The 14,999-nt window shown below is 32.0% G+C and overlaps 1 protein-coding gene across 1 annotated transcript; it reads left to right on the top strand.

The window, feature by feature from the left end:
• The first annotated feature begins 1,631 nt into the window (after positions 1-1,631).
• On the top strand, positions 1,632-14,428 carry LOC128177069 (ensconsin-like). Its single transcript, XM_052843591.1, has 8 exons — positions 1,632-1,776; positions 2,904-3,303; positions 7,263-7,348; positions 7,985-8,068; positions 8,297-8,407; positions 8,728-8,835; positions 8,948-9,029; positions 10,937-14,428. The coding sequence occupies exons 2-8, from the start codon at positions 3,144-3,146 to the stop codon at positions 11,131-11,133; spliced, it is 828 nt and encodes a 275-aa protein (XP_052699551.1). The 5' UTR covers positions 1,632-1,776; positions 2,904-3,143; the 3' UTR covers positions 11,134-14,428.
• The last annotated feature ends 571 nt before the right edge of the window (positions 14,429-14,999 follow it).

The following is a 14,999-nucleotide window of genomic DNA, read 5'->3' as shown; positions in this document are numbered from 1 at the left end:
GATATTCTTTCTTACATGAGTAACAATCTTCGCAATCGATACATAGGAGTCTGATACAATAGATACATGTAATGTTCCTGAATTAGCCCCCGTCCCCTTGTTATGTTGAGTGGATATTTGAGTTTGCCGGGAGGGGGGAGGGGGCGGGGTTCTGAGGTATATTTTCAGTAATTTCCGGGGGGGGGGGTGTTGGAAACTCCTATCCCTATAAATGTATATCCACGCATAATACTACATTGATTAGGATGACCCCCTCCTGTCCTTTACAAAATCCATAGCTAAGGATTCATCTAAGGTTATACATATGGTCACGATTTTTATCAAAAAAATTTCTTCCGTGTTTACAATGCTTCATGCAATAAGGCATTTTTAATAGGCATGCATTCAAAATGTGGGTGTCATTTGTTGAGTTATTAATTATAAGCGAGTTACAGAGCTTACAATATTCTTTGCTATATAAACAAAGCTTTTTAATGTTTACATTTTGAATATTAAAGTGAAAATCCCAGTTTTAGACCTAAAACTGTGAATGTGTTAAACTGTTAAACGTAAGAAACCGTTTATTTATGCTGAAAATGAATAAGAACATAAACAAATCAGCTTGAACTTTTTTTTTACTGCCAGTATTGCTGTAATATTTACTGGTATATTGATCCTACGTAAACACATGCTGTTATCTATCGAGCATGCGGATTCCCGCTCATGCACATGTGAGTATGATGTTATTTGATCATAAATATGAGTATATTATCCATCACACTGGCTAGACTGATCCTCAGAAATATTGAGAGAAAAAAACCTAATTCCCAAAATCATGAAAATCCTAATCCGTTGGGGGGGGGGGGGGGGGGGGGAGTAAATCTATACTTCCAAAACAAATAAATCTTTCCGGCCATAACATTCTTTTCCCCAAAATCATACAAATCCTAATCCGTGGGGGGGGGGGGGGGGGGGGGGGGGGCTAGTATACCTTTCACTCCAATTTCTCAATCTTTCAAACGCGTACATAATGGAACAATTATGTTTCCTGCGAAAAAAAAGGGGGGGGGGGCTGAACCCTCTATTCTGCTATGTGCCTAATGGTTAGGTCTAACTTTGCAAAAAAAGTGGGGGGGGGGGGGGGCTAAGCCCCCCCCCCCTACCCCCCCCCGGTTCCGACGCCTATGATCCATGATAGGCATGTATAATGAAATACGGAACTAGTGTTGTCTCAACTTGAATTACAAAGTTTTTAATGCAACTGATTGAATAATATTTGTGGAAAATTAGGGTTATGGATCAGACACGTAGCACCAGTCAAGGAGGGGGGGGGGGGGAGGTGCACCCCCCCCCCTCCGCCTTTTCTTGCAACAAACATTTTCATTAGATGTATTATATAAATATATGATCATGAGTTACCATGAAGTTACCAGCCCCCCCCCCCCCCCCCCCCCCCCCGCACTTTTTTGGGAACATGTGATAAATGGAAGTGAAAATAAGAAAATCAACCAGTGAGACTGAAGGTAAAGGAATACCCTGTTTCCCCCGTTTTAATTTGTGTGTGTGTGTTTTGTGGGGTTTTGTGGGTTTTGTTAATATATGAAGCCCTCCTCCCCCTTTCAAAAATGTAAACGGCGTCAAAGATAAAGCATTAAGAACTACTCCCTAGCGCTAACACAGCCTCAGTTAATAACCGCTCCCCAATATTTACACGTCGCCATGATACAACTAAGCGTGGTCGAGAATATAGGCGATTAAATACACATTCCTGCGGGTCTACGACGACAGGAGAACAAGGTGGGTGATTATCATATTAATAAATGCCAATACTATGAATTGATCATTATTCAAAAATAGGGAGATTATTAATGTTTATTTGTAGGACCATTTTTGCATAGTGTTGATTTTTTTTTTACATCAAAAGCAGTTACATGTGACGTTATGTCTTAAATATTGGTAAAGTTATTAATGTTCTCAGCTGATTCTGTTTGAACTGTCAACTTGGATGGAATTTATTGTTTAGTTTCTATTCTAAAGAGTTTTATATATTGATATTTGAAAGTGTGAAATTGTTTATCATAAATATTAAGTTTGCTGAATATATAGGCCTAATCAATATATAATAATTGAAGTACTTTTATATAATCATCAAAATCTCAGATTATAGAATAGGATATAGGCCTACATACATACAAATTAAGATGTTAAACAAAAAGCATGTGTAAACAAGTGTTTGAAATCATAAAATGTATATATAGTTCTCTGAAATTAACATGTTGGAACCTATATATTATTAATTAGATTATTAATTGTTTCCCACCATACTTATTCCTACTTGTACATTCATCTATAATTATAATTATGGTCTACTTTTATATTAATAATTAAACCAAGTATAATTCCCACTACTTCTTACGAAAACTTACAGATAATTCATATAGCTCCATAGAAACAGCCAGAATGAAATTTAGGAGTTAGTTAGAAGAAAGATGGAAATATATTATAAACAATAACACCTTTCTTTGATGATTCATATAGTTATTAAGATAGCGATCATTGCAGAAAATATTTTCATAACCAGCTAACACGCGGCCGAGTTATGTATTTTTCCTGCAATGTCGCCATCTTTATTTCCCGCATAAATCATCAAAGGAAGCATTTTATTGTTTAAGTGTCTATATATATATTATATTATATTGGGTTCAACGTTAACCATTAATAGATATTGTGCAATTTGAATATTTTACGCAGTAGAAAATTGGTAGACAGGAATTATCGTGCATTTTCCGGAAGAATTTGATCAATCCATTAATTAATTAATTAATCGCAAACAATGTCAGTTTTATCTCGATCTTTGGAGATTTCAATTCACCCACTGACTCTGTCTAAACGATATTTCTGTATAGAATTGATTATTTCCACAGGTAGATGTATGCACAGCAAGTAAATCATTTGGCTTTCTGAAGGGATTAAGGTCTCCAGCAATTAGACAGACCATCACAATGCCAAATAACCACAATTGACTGCTGGATTTGTTAACGTCCGAATAGTTTGGTATTTTAAAAGACTACAGCCATCTACAGACATTGTAATTCTTTCAAGAGAAAAAGAAAGAAATAGGAGACAAGTAAAAGAGAATAAGAGGCTGAGGGAAAGATAGAGACATGGGCTGCAGCCCCTCTCGAGTTAACCCTCAGGGAAATGAGGCCACAACACCGCGGCCCATGCCTACAGACAGGAAGGCTAACGGTCACGTGAAGAATGGACAAGTGAAAAAGACAGACTCCAATGCTAACCAAAAAGATATCAACACAAATAATCCAGGTCAGTGACCTTATGTTCTATTGATTGCCTTAATTTGTTAAGGTATATAAAATGTGACTTTTTTTTTATATAAATGCATGACTATCATAAAGGAACAAAAAAAATCAGTGACGGCGTCTTACAACATTTTGAAATCATTATATTCATTATAGCTGGGTTGAAGCCAAATCGATGTGGCAGTAACAAATTGAGAGAGAGAGAGAGAGAGAGAGAGAGAGAGAGAGAGAGAGAGAGAGAGAGAGAGAGAGAATGAGAGATTACATTTTGGGTGCATAATAAATGTACAGACACCAAAGTAGTCATTTGACAGCTAAGAAAAACAGTATATTTGCCTTTGCATAAAATTACATGTAAACTTGGGTCCATCTTCGCTAGCCAAGGGTTTCTGATCCGCACCGCTTCTCACGTGAGAAGCGGTGCGGATCAGAAACCCTTGGCTATAAGTGAAGATGACTTGGGTCTTTATTAAGATTTTGACATATATGAGCAAGCTCAATGTACAAATTAAGATATGGGTTGGAGAAGGGGCTATAATAAAAATCAAACATGCAAGCATGACATTACTAAAGAAGAAACCCAATATGAAAACTATGCAGTTACGTAACCAACAAACTTGCATGATCAGTGTGAAAAATTTATGTATGAAATCTAGTTGGGACTAAAACTTTTTTTTTAACAAAGAAGTTTCCTTCTATTCTCTTTATGCAAATAGTGTTTAATGCATTCAATAGAAATTTCACTTACACATTGACGCTTTCACTTTTAAAGCAAAGACCTTTTCTTGATTGCAATCGAAAAACCAATCCCTTCCTTATTCATGCAGTGTTAGATTTTTAAAAGTTCTTAAAATTGAAAGTACAAACATATCTGTGACAATCTGCTAAAGGTATATTTGGTAAAATGGTTAAATAAGAATGTAAATTCTTTATCTAAAATTGTCAACTTTTTCTTTGGTATTGAAATGGAAGTTAATTACATGATTTATAACCTTTTGACATTAAATTGTACGGTACCTTATAAAGCCATTACAAGACAGAAGTTAAATCCGATAGAGCTATTAATTATAGAGAGCTACCCCTTTTTGTGATATTTTATTGATATCAATGAGTGCCCAGTAGGCATTTGCTCACAAAAATTACTGGTACCGATTTTCATGAGCATGCATGCACATGCATTTATTTTTTATGCCTATATTATTTAGTTTTATTTAAGAAGTAAAGCAAACAATTACCGGGTATATGTGTAAATATATATGAATGTATTAAGACTGGGTGGTCATGGCCATTTTTAGACCAATTATTAATCTTCAATGGATGAAGAGATCTTTAGAAATACCTGCATGATGATTTTAAAACTTAAATTTTTTTTTTCATTTTTTTGCTGAATATCATATTGAAAATTTTCAGGTAGATCTAATATGCAATTTGTTGAGCATCATTCTATGCATGCAGCTTCCCCAATATATCTTTATAATCTGTCATTTTAGATATTTGCCATTTGCATCTTTTAATTTTAATAATTCCATTTACACATTTGTTAGTGTATGCATTGTTCTATATTAGTCAGAATAAACAAATCTCACTAAATGAGATGGAAAACGATGAGGCCATTTAATGAGCTTTCGGAGGAGAGACGCTGCAATTTATTATTAATCACCCAATTTCTTTCGCCTCCTTGTGAACCTAGAGGGAACTCCTTCCTATAAATAATTGACAATGGTTGAACATTCCATGGATCTGGTTGCTACTTTATTATCCCCACACAATATAAGTATTATTGAAATCCTTCCTCCTTTGCACACTGTTGATGATGAGCATTTAATATAGATTGTTCGAGAGTTTGTTATGACTACCCGGATAAAGTCTGTTCAGTTCGTTCTTGTGTAAACTGTTACTGGATGGTACATTCTGACAGTGATTAAATTGTTTCTGAATTAAGTGATATTGAGCAACATGCATATGTAACGTCATGCTCCATGTTTTGAATTCAGTCCATTGTAGTCCAGTATACTAGCTTCTTTCAAAATTGTTTTTAAGGAGAAAGACCTCACCAAGAAGAAAACTGAATAAATAGTGGTCTCTTAAAAATGTATTGTATTCATCAAAAAAACAAAATACTGAATCAATTTAATTTGGAAAATCTGCAATATAAAAGAAAATTCCCAAAATGTGTGATTAAGATTATTTTAGCAGGGTTTTTATTAGAACATAAGGAATATATGTATTTTTATACATCTATATAGAACGACACCTGATGAGTGATCTATCAGATAACGAGTACCTATATATGCCTTAGGAGACCCAGGTAAACAAATCCCTTACTGGCCCGGTCTCTTACCACTTCATCTGACTTATTTTTTTAATATAAAGATACCTCAATAGTCTTGATGGGACTTAAAACATCAATCAAGGGTTTTGCACACCACTTTTAGGTTCTGATCGAGGATTTAGCTGCTCAAATAGAGCAAATGAGTGTCAGCATAATTGAGGTACTGTTAGGAAAACAACATGTTATACAAATTAAAACTCGTCACATTTAGGGTTTTTGGTACATCTTTTATCAACTTTATTTTGAAAATTAATTTGTGATGCATGTACACAGGAACATGTGAAGCAGGTTTGATGATTTAGCCATGCCGTTATAAATATGATCTTACTATTTTTGGACTATAAATGACATTTAACATTAATAGGGAGAGGGAAATATCAGCAGGCCCAAATATTGGCTATTGAGAGCATAGTTAAATGCGATTTATTTTGTATGATCTATCTAATAGGTACTCCATACTGAATGCACTTATCAGAATACATACATGTACATGTCTGTTAATTAAACAGAAATTGTGTTGTCTGAAGTAACTTTACACTTATTGCAGCCGTTTTAAGCACCCAAAGGATACTCTTAAAGAGGTTCGATCCTCTGTTTTTGGGTAGCCATTTTGGGTTTCCTCTATTCTGGAAATTATGCATCATATATTGATTCTACTCATAAATTCATATTTTATAATGCCAATTTAACTATTTTAAATAAAATACTAAAGGAAAAATTACATATTTATAGAGTTTAGTATGGGACTATATTTTGTGGGGGAAGGTTTTTAAGAAGAAAATGAAAATTTTTCATAACTCAGTTGTTTAAGAGTACCGTCACTTTAGCTTCCTTATTTTCAGTGCAAACACAATTTCCAGATAGTTTGTGCATTAGGATATCTTCATTTCGTTATGAAAAAAATATTTTTACAATTTTTCAATATATCTATAGACACAAATTGGCAAATTTAACTTATATTTCATAAAAGTTAAGGAAAAATGAATCCCAATTTTTGGCTAAAATTAGCTTATTTCATGCCATATCTCAAATTTTACATACCGGTAATAGACCCATACTTTTGGTTTTATTTTCTGAAGCTTGAAGGTTTTTTTGACAAGTTTATCATAATTTGAAAAAAAGTTTGAGACTTTGAAATAATTTCATTTTATGTTGAATCGGTAATGGATAAAAACAGCGTTTTGTTAGTGCAAAAAGGTCAAAATATCAATAAGGTGAAGAAATTGTAACATATTTTTTTATGATAATTTTAATTTCATTTATTTTAGATAGTTAAAATTTTTATTTGGTGCCATAGCTCATTCCGATAATAAAATAAAGAGGGAAAAGCGATTTGTGTGCAATCTGCATATTCAGTGCAGAAAGGTCATATTAAATACACCGTAGCGCCAAATGAAGCATATAGACCCCAAAATTTTGTTTTGAATTTTGGTTAAGCTATGTGCGTAGATTTTTAAAAAATACTTTAGAAAAAAACTTTAAGACTTTTGATCGCAGGATCCAACGTCCTTAAGAGAGTACACAATGCAAGTTTTTTTTCAAAATTAAAATTACCGTAACCAACTGTGTGATGATACCGGTATGACGAGGTATTAGTAAGTTAAGTATGGTGTTTTTCTACTGTTTTTCAGTTCCAAAAGCTGTGGCATTTCAAGTCAATTTGGAAGGACAGGAGACTGAAAATCTGATCTTGAAGCATCCACCATTAAAACTCAAGGTAAAATGTTCTCTGAAATCATGCTTTTGATTAACTTACATTGATCAGAATGTTAATCATTTTATTAACAGGAAAAATCAAATTGTTAAATTAAGTAACATTATATGAAAAATATTTTCTCAAATCAATCTCAAATGCATTTAATTTTTTACATTTTATCATTCAAGGAATAAGGAATCATTCTTTGAGTATTATGAGGTGATAATTTTGGTCAGGACGTGATCAAATCCAATAAGGCCCGAAGGGCTTTATGATAGATTTGATCACGCCCAAAGGGCTTTATGATAGATTTGATCATGCCCCAACCGAAATTATCACCTCGTAATATTCAAGGAATGATTCCTTATTACTTATATTTATATAATTTTAAGCCATCGTACGATTAAATATTTAAATATAAATAAGCAAACCCCGCTGTACATAGTGTTATCCCAGGCAAAGACACTGGAAAATGTAAATATTTTCATTTAATAATATTCAGATTCTCTTTAGGACTTGATTTTACCCTGTGAATTTGAGTTAGTAAATTGTTGATTGTATTTCTATATCCTAGTCTGATCTACATAATATCAGTTTATGTACCATATTGCATGTATTTGATAGTACGTAGTAGTATTTATTGCATGATTTTTATAGAGATTAGCCCCACTGAATGTTCCTACCCTGTCAGCTGAAGAATTGATAGAAAAACAGAAAATAGCTGATGAAAAACGGGAAAAGGTAGGTCAAACTCATTTTATGCAAGGAGAGTTATCTCCCTTTTAGACGCAGTTTACTGTTTGAACTTTTAAATTTAAGCAGTACTCTTACAGGGAGGATGAATTTTGTGTAAGAATTCAAATAAAGTATTTGATAAATGGAATTTTTTTCTTCTTAATTAAACATTGCGATGATTGACGTTTTCTCAATTCTGTCCAAAATATAAACATGATGAACTTTAATTTTCAGGAGTTGCAGAGGAAGAGAAGTGCTTCCAAGAAATCTTCGCGTAGACGACGAGAGCTATTACAGGCAAAAGAATTTGAGGAGAAACAACAAACAGAACAGGAAAAAACTAAAGTGAGTCTTCCCTATATCTCCTGTAAAATATTTTGATATGTGTAATATTATAGATAAAAAATTCATTGTCTATATAGGCACAGCTTATATTCCACTGAAGAGTGATATATACACTAGGCATTTAGTTGTTTGTATATTTACACCAGGTATTTGTCATTAATGATAAATTTACATTAGTTCGGCCCCAAAAAAATTAGATCACTACCTTAGTTGTTTAAAATGTTTGCCTTTTGTATGCATACATTGAAATTAAAAGATTAAGGACTCAATTTCAGTGGTAAAAGATTGCTGATATTATTTTTTTTTTTTTTTTTTGACAGATCGATGCCTCTTTGAAAACTGCAGAAATGTTAAGAGAGGCCAAGTTACAGGAAGTAAGGGAGCGACAGAGGATACGCGAGGAAAGAGCTCGCAGGGCAAGAGAAAGGGTGCATACTGTATACAGTGATGCTGAAACTTTGGAAATATTTAACAACCTGTTAAACAATAAACATATTTTATGGGTAAATGGTTATTGTTATTTTTGCTTCATCTTTTTAGCACAAGAAGATGGCCAATGCAGAGCAAGAAGATATAGGAACTTTAGAAGTAGAAAAAGATGGCCATTTTAATGCAGATGACAGTAAGTTTACTGGTATTTAAACTTATCCCTTACAAAAAAGAACATCTTTTATTTTTCTCCAAGTCTACAGTGGGAAGGTACTCATTTTTTTCATTTCATCTACCTTAAAAATTTCAAACAAATATGGCAATTTTTTTTTCAAAAATTAAGCCATAAGATACATGAATTAATTAAATTAATGTTGGTACATTGTAACATATATAAGCATAAGCACAGCTTGATCATGCAATCTTTACTGTAGGATCTTGATTTTTTATCATTCATTTCCACCTTATTAACACATCCTTTTTGTTCATGTTCATACTGGAAATATTTTTATTTGATATTGAGCAAAATGTAGATCATATTGTATTATATGTGTGCTTTGGTAATAAATAGAAATATTGGTATATGCAATTATAAACAAAATACAGATGTAACAAGATTCATTGAAGATTGTAATAAACTGAAATCAACTGACCACCTTTTATTGCTCAGTCATTTAGTTTATAGGAATATGTTGTTATTTTGGACAATTAGCAAATTAACATTAAATTATTTTCTGAACAGGATATCCAAATGTCTTAACAGTGAAGTTAATCTCAATTGTTAAAATTGATTACTTACAGAGATAATGCAAATACATGTAGTGTGAAGTTTTACGAATCCTACTTGCATTATAAACTGTACACTTGAAGAACACACAATCTGGATATCACAGAAATAATGAACAATTTCCTTGAATATAGTATAATAAGTAGTGGTACAGTACTGTAAGGCAGCATCAAAACTTTTATTTGGTTTCATTTCACATACCTCATAGATGTCAAAGATCTATTGTCATGCAACCAAAGGGTAAAATCTGATGAAGAGTTAATTAACATTCCCCTTTCAAGCTAGTTCTGAATCATATCTTTTATTTCAAGAAAACTAGCACAGAAATATACATGCAGGTAGGAAAATTGAGTTCATGTAGTTTTAATTGTCACATCTCTAGTTTTACAGATCAATGATTAATTAAACAACCACAAAATGTTGTTCAAATGCATGTGTTTGGAGTGAGTTGATAATCCTGATACCAATGTGTTGTCAGTATACAAGACCTAATTTCAGTTGTAAATATTGCTACTGTAAACAAACTTTTGTTCACTGACTTTATTTTGCATTTACTAGAGATTGACTAATTGGGAATAATTATTGGGACTAATAAAATGTAAAATATTTGGGAAAAAAAATACCAGAGGCATTTGAGAATTGGTTCTTGACAAGAAATCCTTGTGATGACAAGGCTTCGATGAACCTCATGAAAAATTTCTCGCATGTGAATGAAAGTTGGTTAACAGTGTGTAAATGTACGTTTTCTAAATCATGAATCACTGTTCCTTCTGTTAGCCTTCTTCATGGTCTGCACATTAGCATGATGTATTGTTTCCAAATCATCAGCTGTTGCTCTGCATTGCCTTCCATGTTGTTTTTAAAAAATCATGTAAATATTTTACAAAATACAAATGTACATTAATTATGAATATTTGAGACATAAAGTCATCATAGCTTTTCTGATCAGATTTTTCTTGCATTTATTCTCTAATGATGGTTATCATAGAACCCATTGTTGCTCAGGTGAATGATGCGGCCTATGGGTCTCTTTTAATATTTGATTTCTTTTTTTTGTGAACTCAATGCAAAATCACGGATTATCAAAATTGTATTACCGGTAATTGATGTTGATGAATTTTTTTGTACTTTTTGTTTTCATTTTATGGTATCATTGGTAAATGCGTACCACTGAAAATACATGTTCACTGAAAACACCCTTTGTTAACTTCAGGATACAAAATAAACATACTGGGCATCATTTAGTTTTCATCCATATAAACCTTTGTACCTCAGTCTGTCATAACTGTAAGTTTTATTTCTGTCCATTCCAGCTGATACCTGGCTAGATGATGGTAGAAATGATGATGAAGAAGAGGGAGATGGCTTTGTGTCTGGTACAGGGGAGAGAATCTACACTGGGAGCATCGGAATGGAGAGAGACGGAGGTTCCGACCATGATGCTCACAAACCACTCAGTGCTTCATCTCGCCCTGCCAACGGCAATCAAGATGATTTCTTTGACTCTTGACAAACAATTGTTTATAACTTAGATCTTTATTAGTTTTACACTTGAAAAGAATATATAGAATGGAGGTATGATACAAATATATACTTTGGTTTCATCACTGTCAGTTGAACACCAATTTTCATGGATTTTGTTAAATTGTTTAGCTGATTCACAAAATGTTGAAGGTTCATCAGACTGAAATCTACTTGGAAGTCTATACAAATTTATGAGTTTTCAAAATCCTGATTTTTTACTAACACCATGAAAATTGATGCCCAATGATTTTAATGAAATCATAGTAAATGTAATAAGTAGAAATAAATCATATTTTAAATATGATGTAGAAAATCCCTTAAATGGTGTTCTAAAAGAACTACCATGCATGTATTAAAGTTAAATCAAATATATATGTTAATATTTTCTACTTGAGTTAGTTAAAAATTTTAGATACTGTAGTATGTATAGTTAACAGTACATGTATATATGGCGTAAATAGATTTTTTTTTTCATTTTTAAGTTCAGTTAAAACTTACTAGAAATTCACATTTTTTATCTAAAATTATACACGTAATTTTTTTCTGAAATATTTTCCATTCTTGAAGCATGTTATTTGCATCAGTTAGATGCTACTAATTGTTCAGGGTTTTTTTTTCATATGGAGTTATAGTTAATTAAAAAGTACATTATTTATATAAAGTGTAATTCTAATAAGATTAAGTTATAAACTGGTGCTGAAAAAATCCTATTTATTTATTTACAATATTTATGCTCCCAATTTTTGGGGAGAAGAATACTGTCTTCACTTTGTTTGTCTGTTGAATATTGAATGAAGTTGTGTTTAAAAGTACATATATTGTTCTTGCTCAGAGATAGCACTAATTAATAGGCAGAATGCTACATGAGCCTGATTCATGGGATACACATGTTAATGGTTGATGGGTTTTTGCTGTACATCTCTGTGTTTAATCTAAACTTTGTTATGGATAATGTTGTGTATGTGAGCTAGATGATAAGTGGTATACATGTATATACATAAATGAGGTAGATAGTTGTTTTTCTTAAAATTTTCAGGGAGGTATAGGTTACTCATAAAAAGTCAATATTCTACAATAAACAGGCCCTTTGTTCATAATATTATTTTTTCTATTTAAAGATTACCTCAGTTTTGTCTTCAAACCATTTTTTATCATTTACAAATTAGGTACTTACTAGTATATATTTGATCTTAGATATTTGATCTATCTATTCTTATAAATATCCAATCTATCTATCAAATAACTTTGATGTTTTTATATAAAAAAAAAAAACATATAAACCCAAAACACTTTCTCATCACAACTTGAAAAATTCATGAAACATTAACTTTTACAATTTCAAAAGGTATTGAATGATAAATACACATTCTGACATTTTCTTTTTTATATATGAGTTTTACTACATTTTCTATAAATTTCATTGTCTGCTGCTTAAGTCATTCTCAAAGTTTTATTTTCTGCTGCCAAAGTCAGTTTGTCTTGCCTCATAAGGTATCATGTGCATGGTGCATTGGGGACTTAATGTTCAATTAAATTAATCAATTGACAGCAGTATTAAATACTTATAGTTATGTAACAGTGTGTGATTTCCCCTCAACATATTGATCTAAATTCATATGTATGTTTGTGCATGCTTATTTCCTGTACAAAATATTGTTTGTTAGACATAGTGTTAAAATTTACTTTTGACGTGTGTCAGAGTTAGGCCATCTGAAACTCCGGAAGATACAGCTAGTATTTGTCTAGCAGAAGCTTATCAGTTCAGATTAGTTCTTAAGGAACAAAGAATCATTCTTTGAGTTTTATGAGGTAATCAAAGGTTGGGTGTGATCAAAGCCAATATTTAAGCCTCAATGATAGATTGGATCTCACCCAACCATATTTGATTTCACCTCGTAACATTCAAAGAATGCTTTCTTATATATTACTTATATTTATTTAGTTTTCAGCCATTGTATGATTAAATATTTGTATTAAAATAGTCACTGGTGAAATGTATTCTAAATGTACTACGAAATCATTTCATAGTGTCATCACAGACAAAGACAATGGAAATTAAATGTCAATATTACTGTATTTCATAAACTACTGTATACCTATGCTGGTAAATACTTACTGTTATCATACCTGTATTTTGAATGTGATCGATGCAGTTAAAGAATGACAAATTTGTTAAAAAAAACACAGAACATATATTCTAATCATATTCATGGATTATGATATGACTTGCTTCAATTTTATGTTGTTGAATGAAGGATTTCAAAGTTTATGAATTTTAGTTTCCTTGTGTACGTGTACTCTGTTTTGCTTTCAAATTCCTATGTGAAGAATGAATCATTTAAAGAATTATCTTTTCTATGGCTTACTATTGATGAATTTTTTCTGCAAGCAATTCAATATATTTCTCTTGATTTACACAATTCAAAGAGGATGAAAATGTATTGGTGGTATGTTTCTTTTCTGTCAAGTTACATGTATATATCCTTGTTAATTGTTAAGTTTTGGCATCATCAGTATTACACTACTATGTAAAGGTTTTGCATTGTGATTCATCCGTCCATTTTGAATTGTAATTGTTGATCTCAGTCGTTGAAATGTTTTTCTTAACCAATTGAAACATTATTATGATTAGGCATGCAGTACATATACTGTTAAGTAAGTATAAAAAATAATCCTTCTACAGTACTTATATGCATGTTTGTAAATAGGTTGTGTTCAATTTACAATATACATGTACCACTGAATCTGCATAAAACCAAAATATTTATATCAAGATTAAATCTTTCTACAATGTAGTACATGATATTGTCAAATGATATGAAATACATGCAAGTGTGTAGATTAATCTCTGAGCTAGTGGATGATATTTTGGATTTTTGAAGTGTAGACATTTTTTTGGGATGTTCAATACATTTATTGTTTAATCCATACAAGCTGTAATACTGTTTGCCTTTTTACTGCAAGTTACAGGAAAACCATGTCTTAGCGCCCTTCATCCTAGTCACATTACTTATTTAACTGTTCAAATGCTTATGGAAATGAAAGTCATTTTTTAAAACAATTGTGTCTCAAATTAGGTTGAATGTAAGCATGAAACAAATGAAACAAACCAAATCGTGGGCTTTGTTGATTTTATAGTATAAGGATACATTTTTATACACAGGTTCAGATAGGGAGTGCTTCGTTGTGATAAGGTGACTTTTTGTTCTTTTGAAAAGGTTTTAAATTATTTATGGTCAGTTTCATGTCACTATTGAGTCAATAAAGATTACGGAATCCAATTTTTTGTGTGTGTTTACCTTAAAATTTTCATGAAGTTTCAAACCGTAAAATATTGCGTTTAATATAACGGCAATGCAAGTTTTAATTTGCGTTAAAACACAATAATTTTTGCGATTAAACGCATTGATCTTTGCAATTTTAGGCAATAATTTTGAATCTTATCACAATAATTGCTTTGATAAATGCAGCTGATGTCTTTTTATTAAACGCAATAATCATTTTATTATTTTAAACATTAACTGAAAATTTATACGTCAAGTACTTAACTAGTCCGAAATATCTTGCGTTTTCCTGGCTTTTTTTAACGATTTTGATATTTACTTGCCAGGAAAGCGTAAGCAAGTAAATATCAAAATCGTTAAAAAAAACCAGGAAAACGTTAGATATTTCGGACTAGTACTTAACAAGCTGCAAAGAATAAAACGCTCTTGACCCATCAGACTATTAGTCTGTCAGTCCTGATTGTCATCTGACAGTTAGTCTGCAAGTCCTGATTGTCATCTGACAATTAGGCTACCAGTCCTGATTGTCATCTGACAGTTGATTACTATGCGAGCATCATAAGATAGC

Source organism: Crassostrea angulata, chromosome 3 (genome assembly GCF_025612915.1).
Source record: "Crassostrea angulata isolate pt1a10 chromosome 3, ASM2561291v2, whole genome shotgun sequence".
NCBI classification, from domain to species: Eukaryota; Metazoa; Mollusca; class Bivalvia; order Ostreida; family Ostreidae; genus Magallana; species Magallana angulata.
Note: the sequence above shows the minus strand (reverse complement) of the source record. Positions and strands in the feature narration are given on the sequence as shown.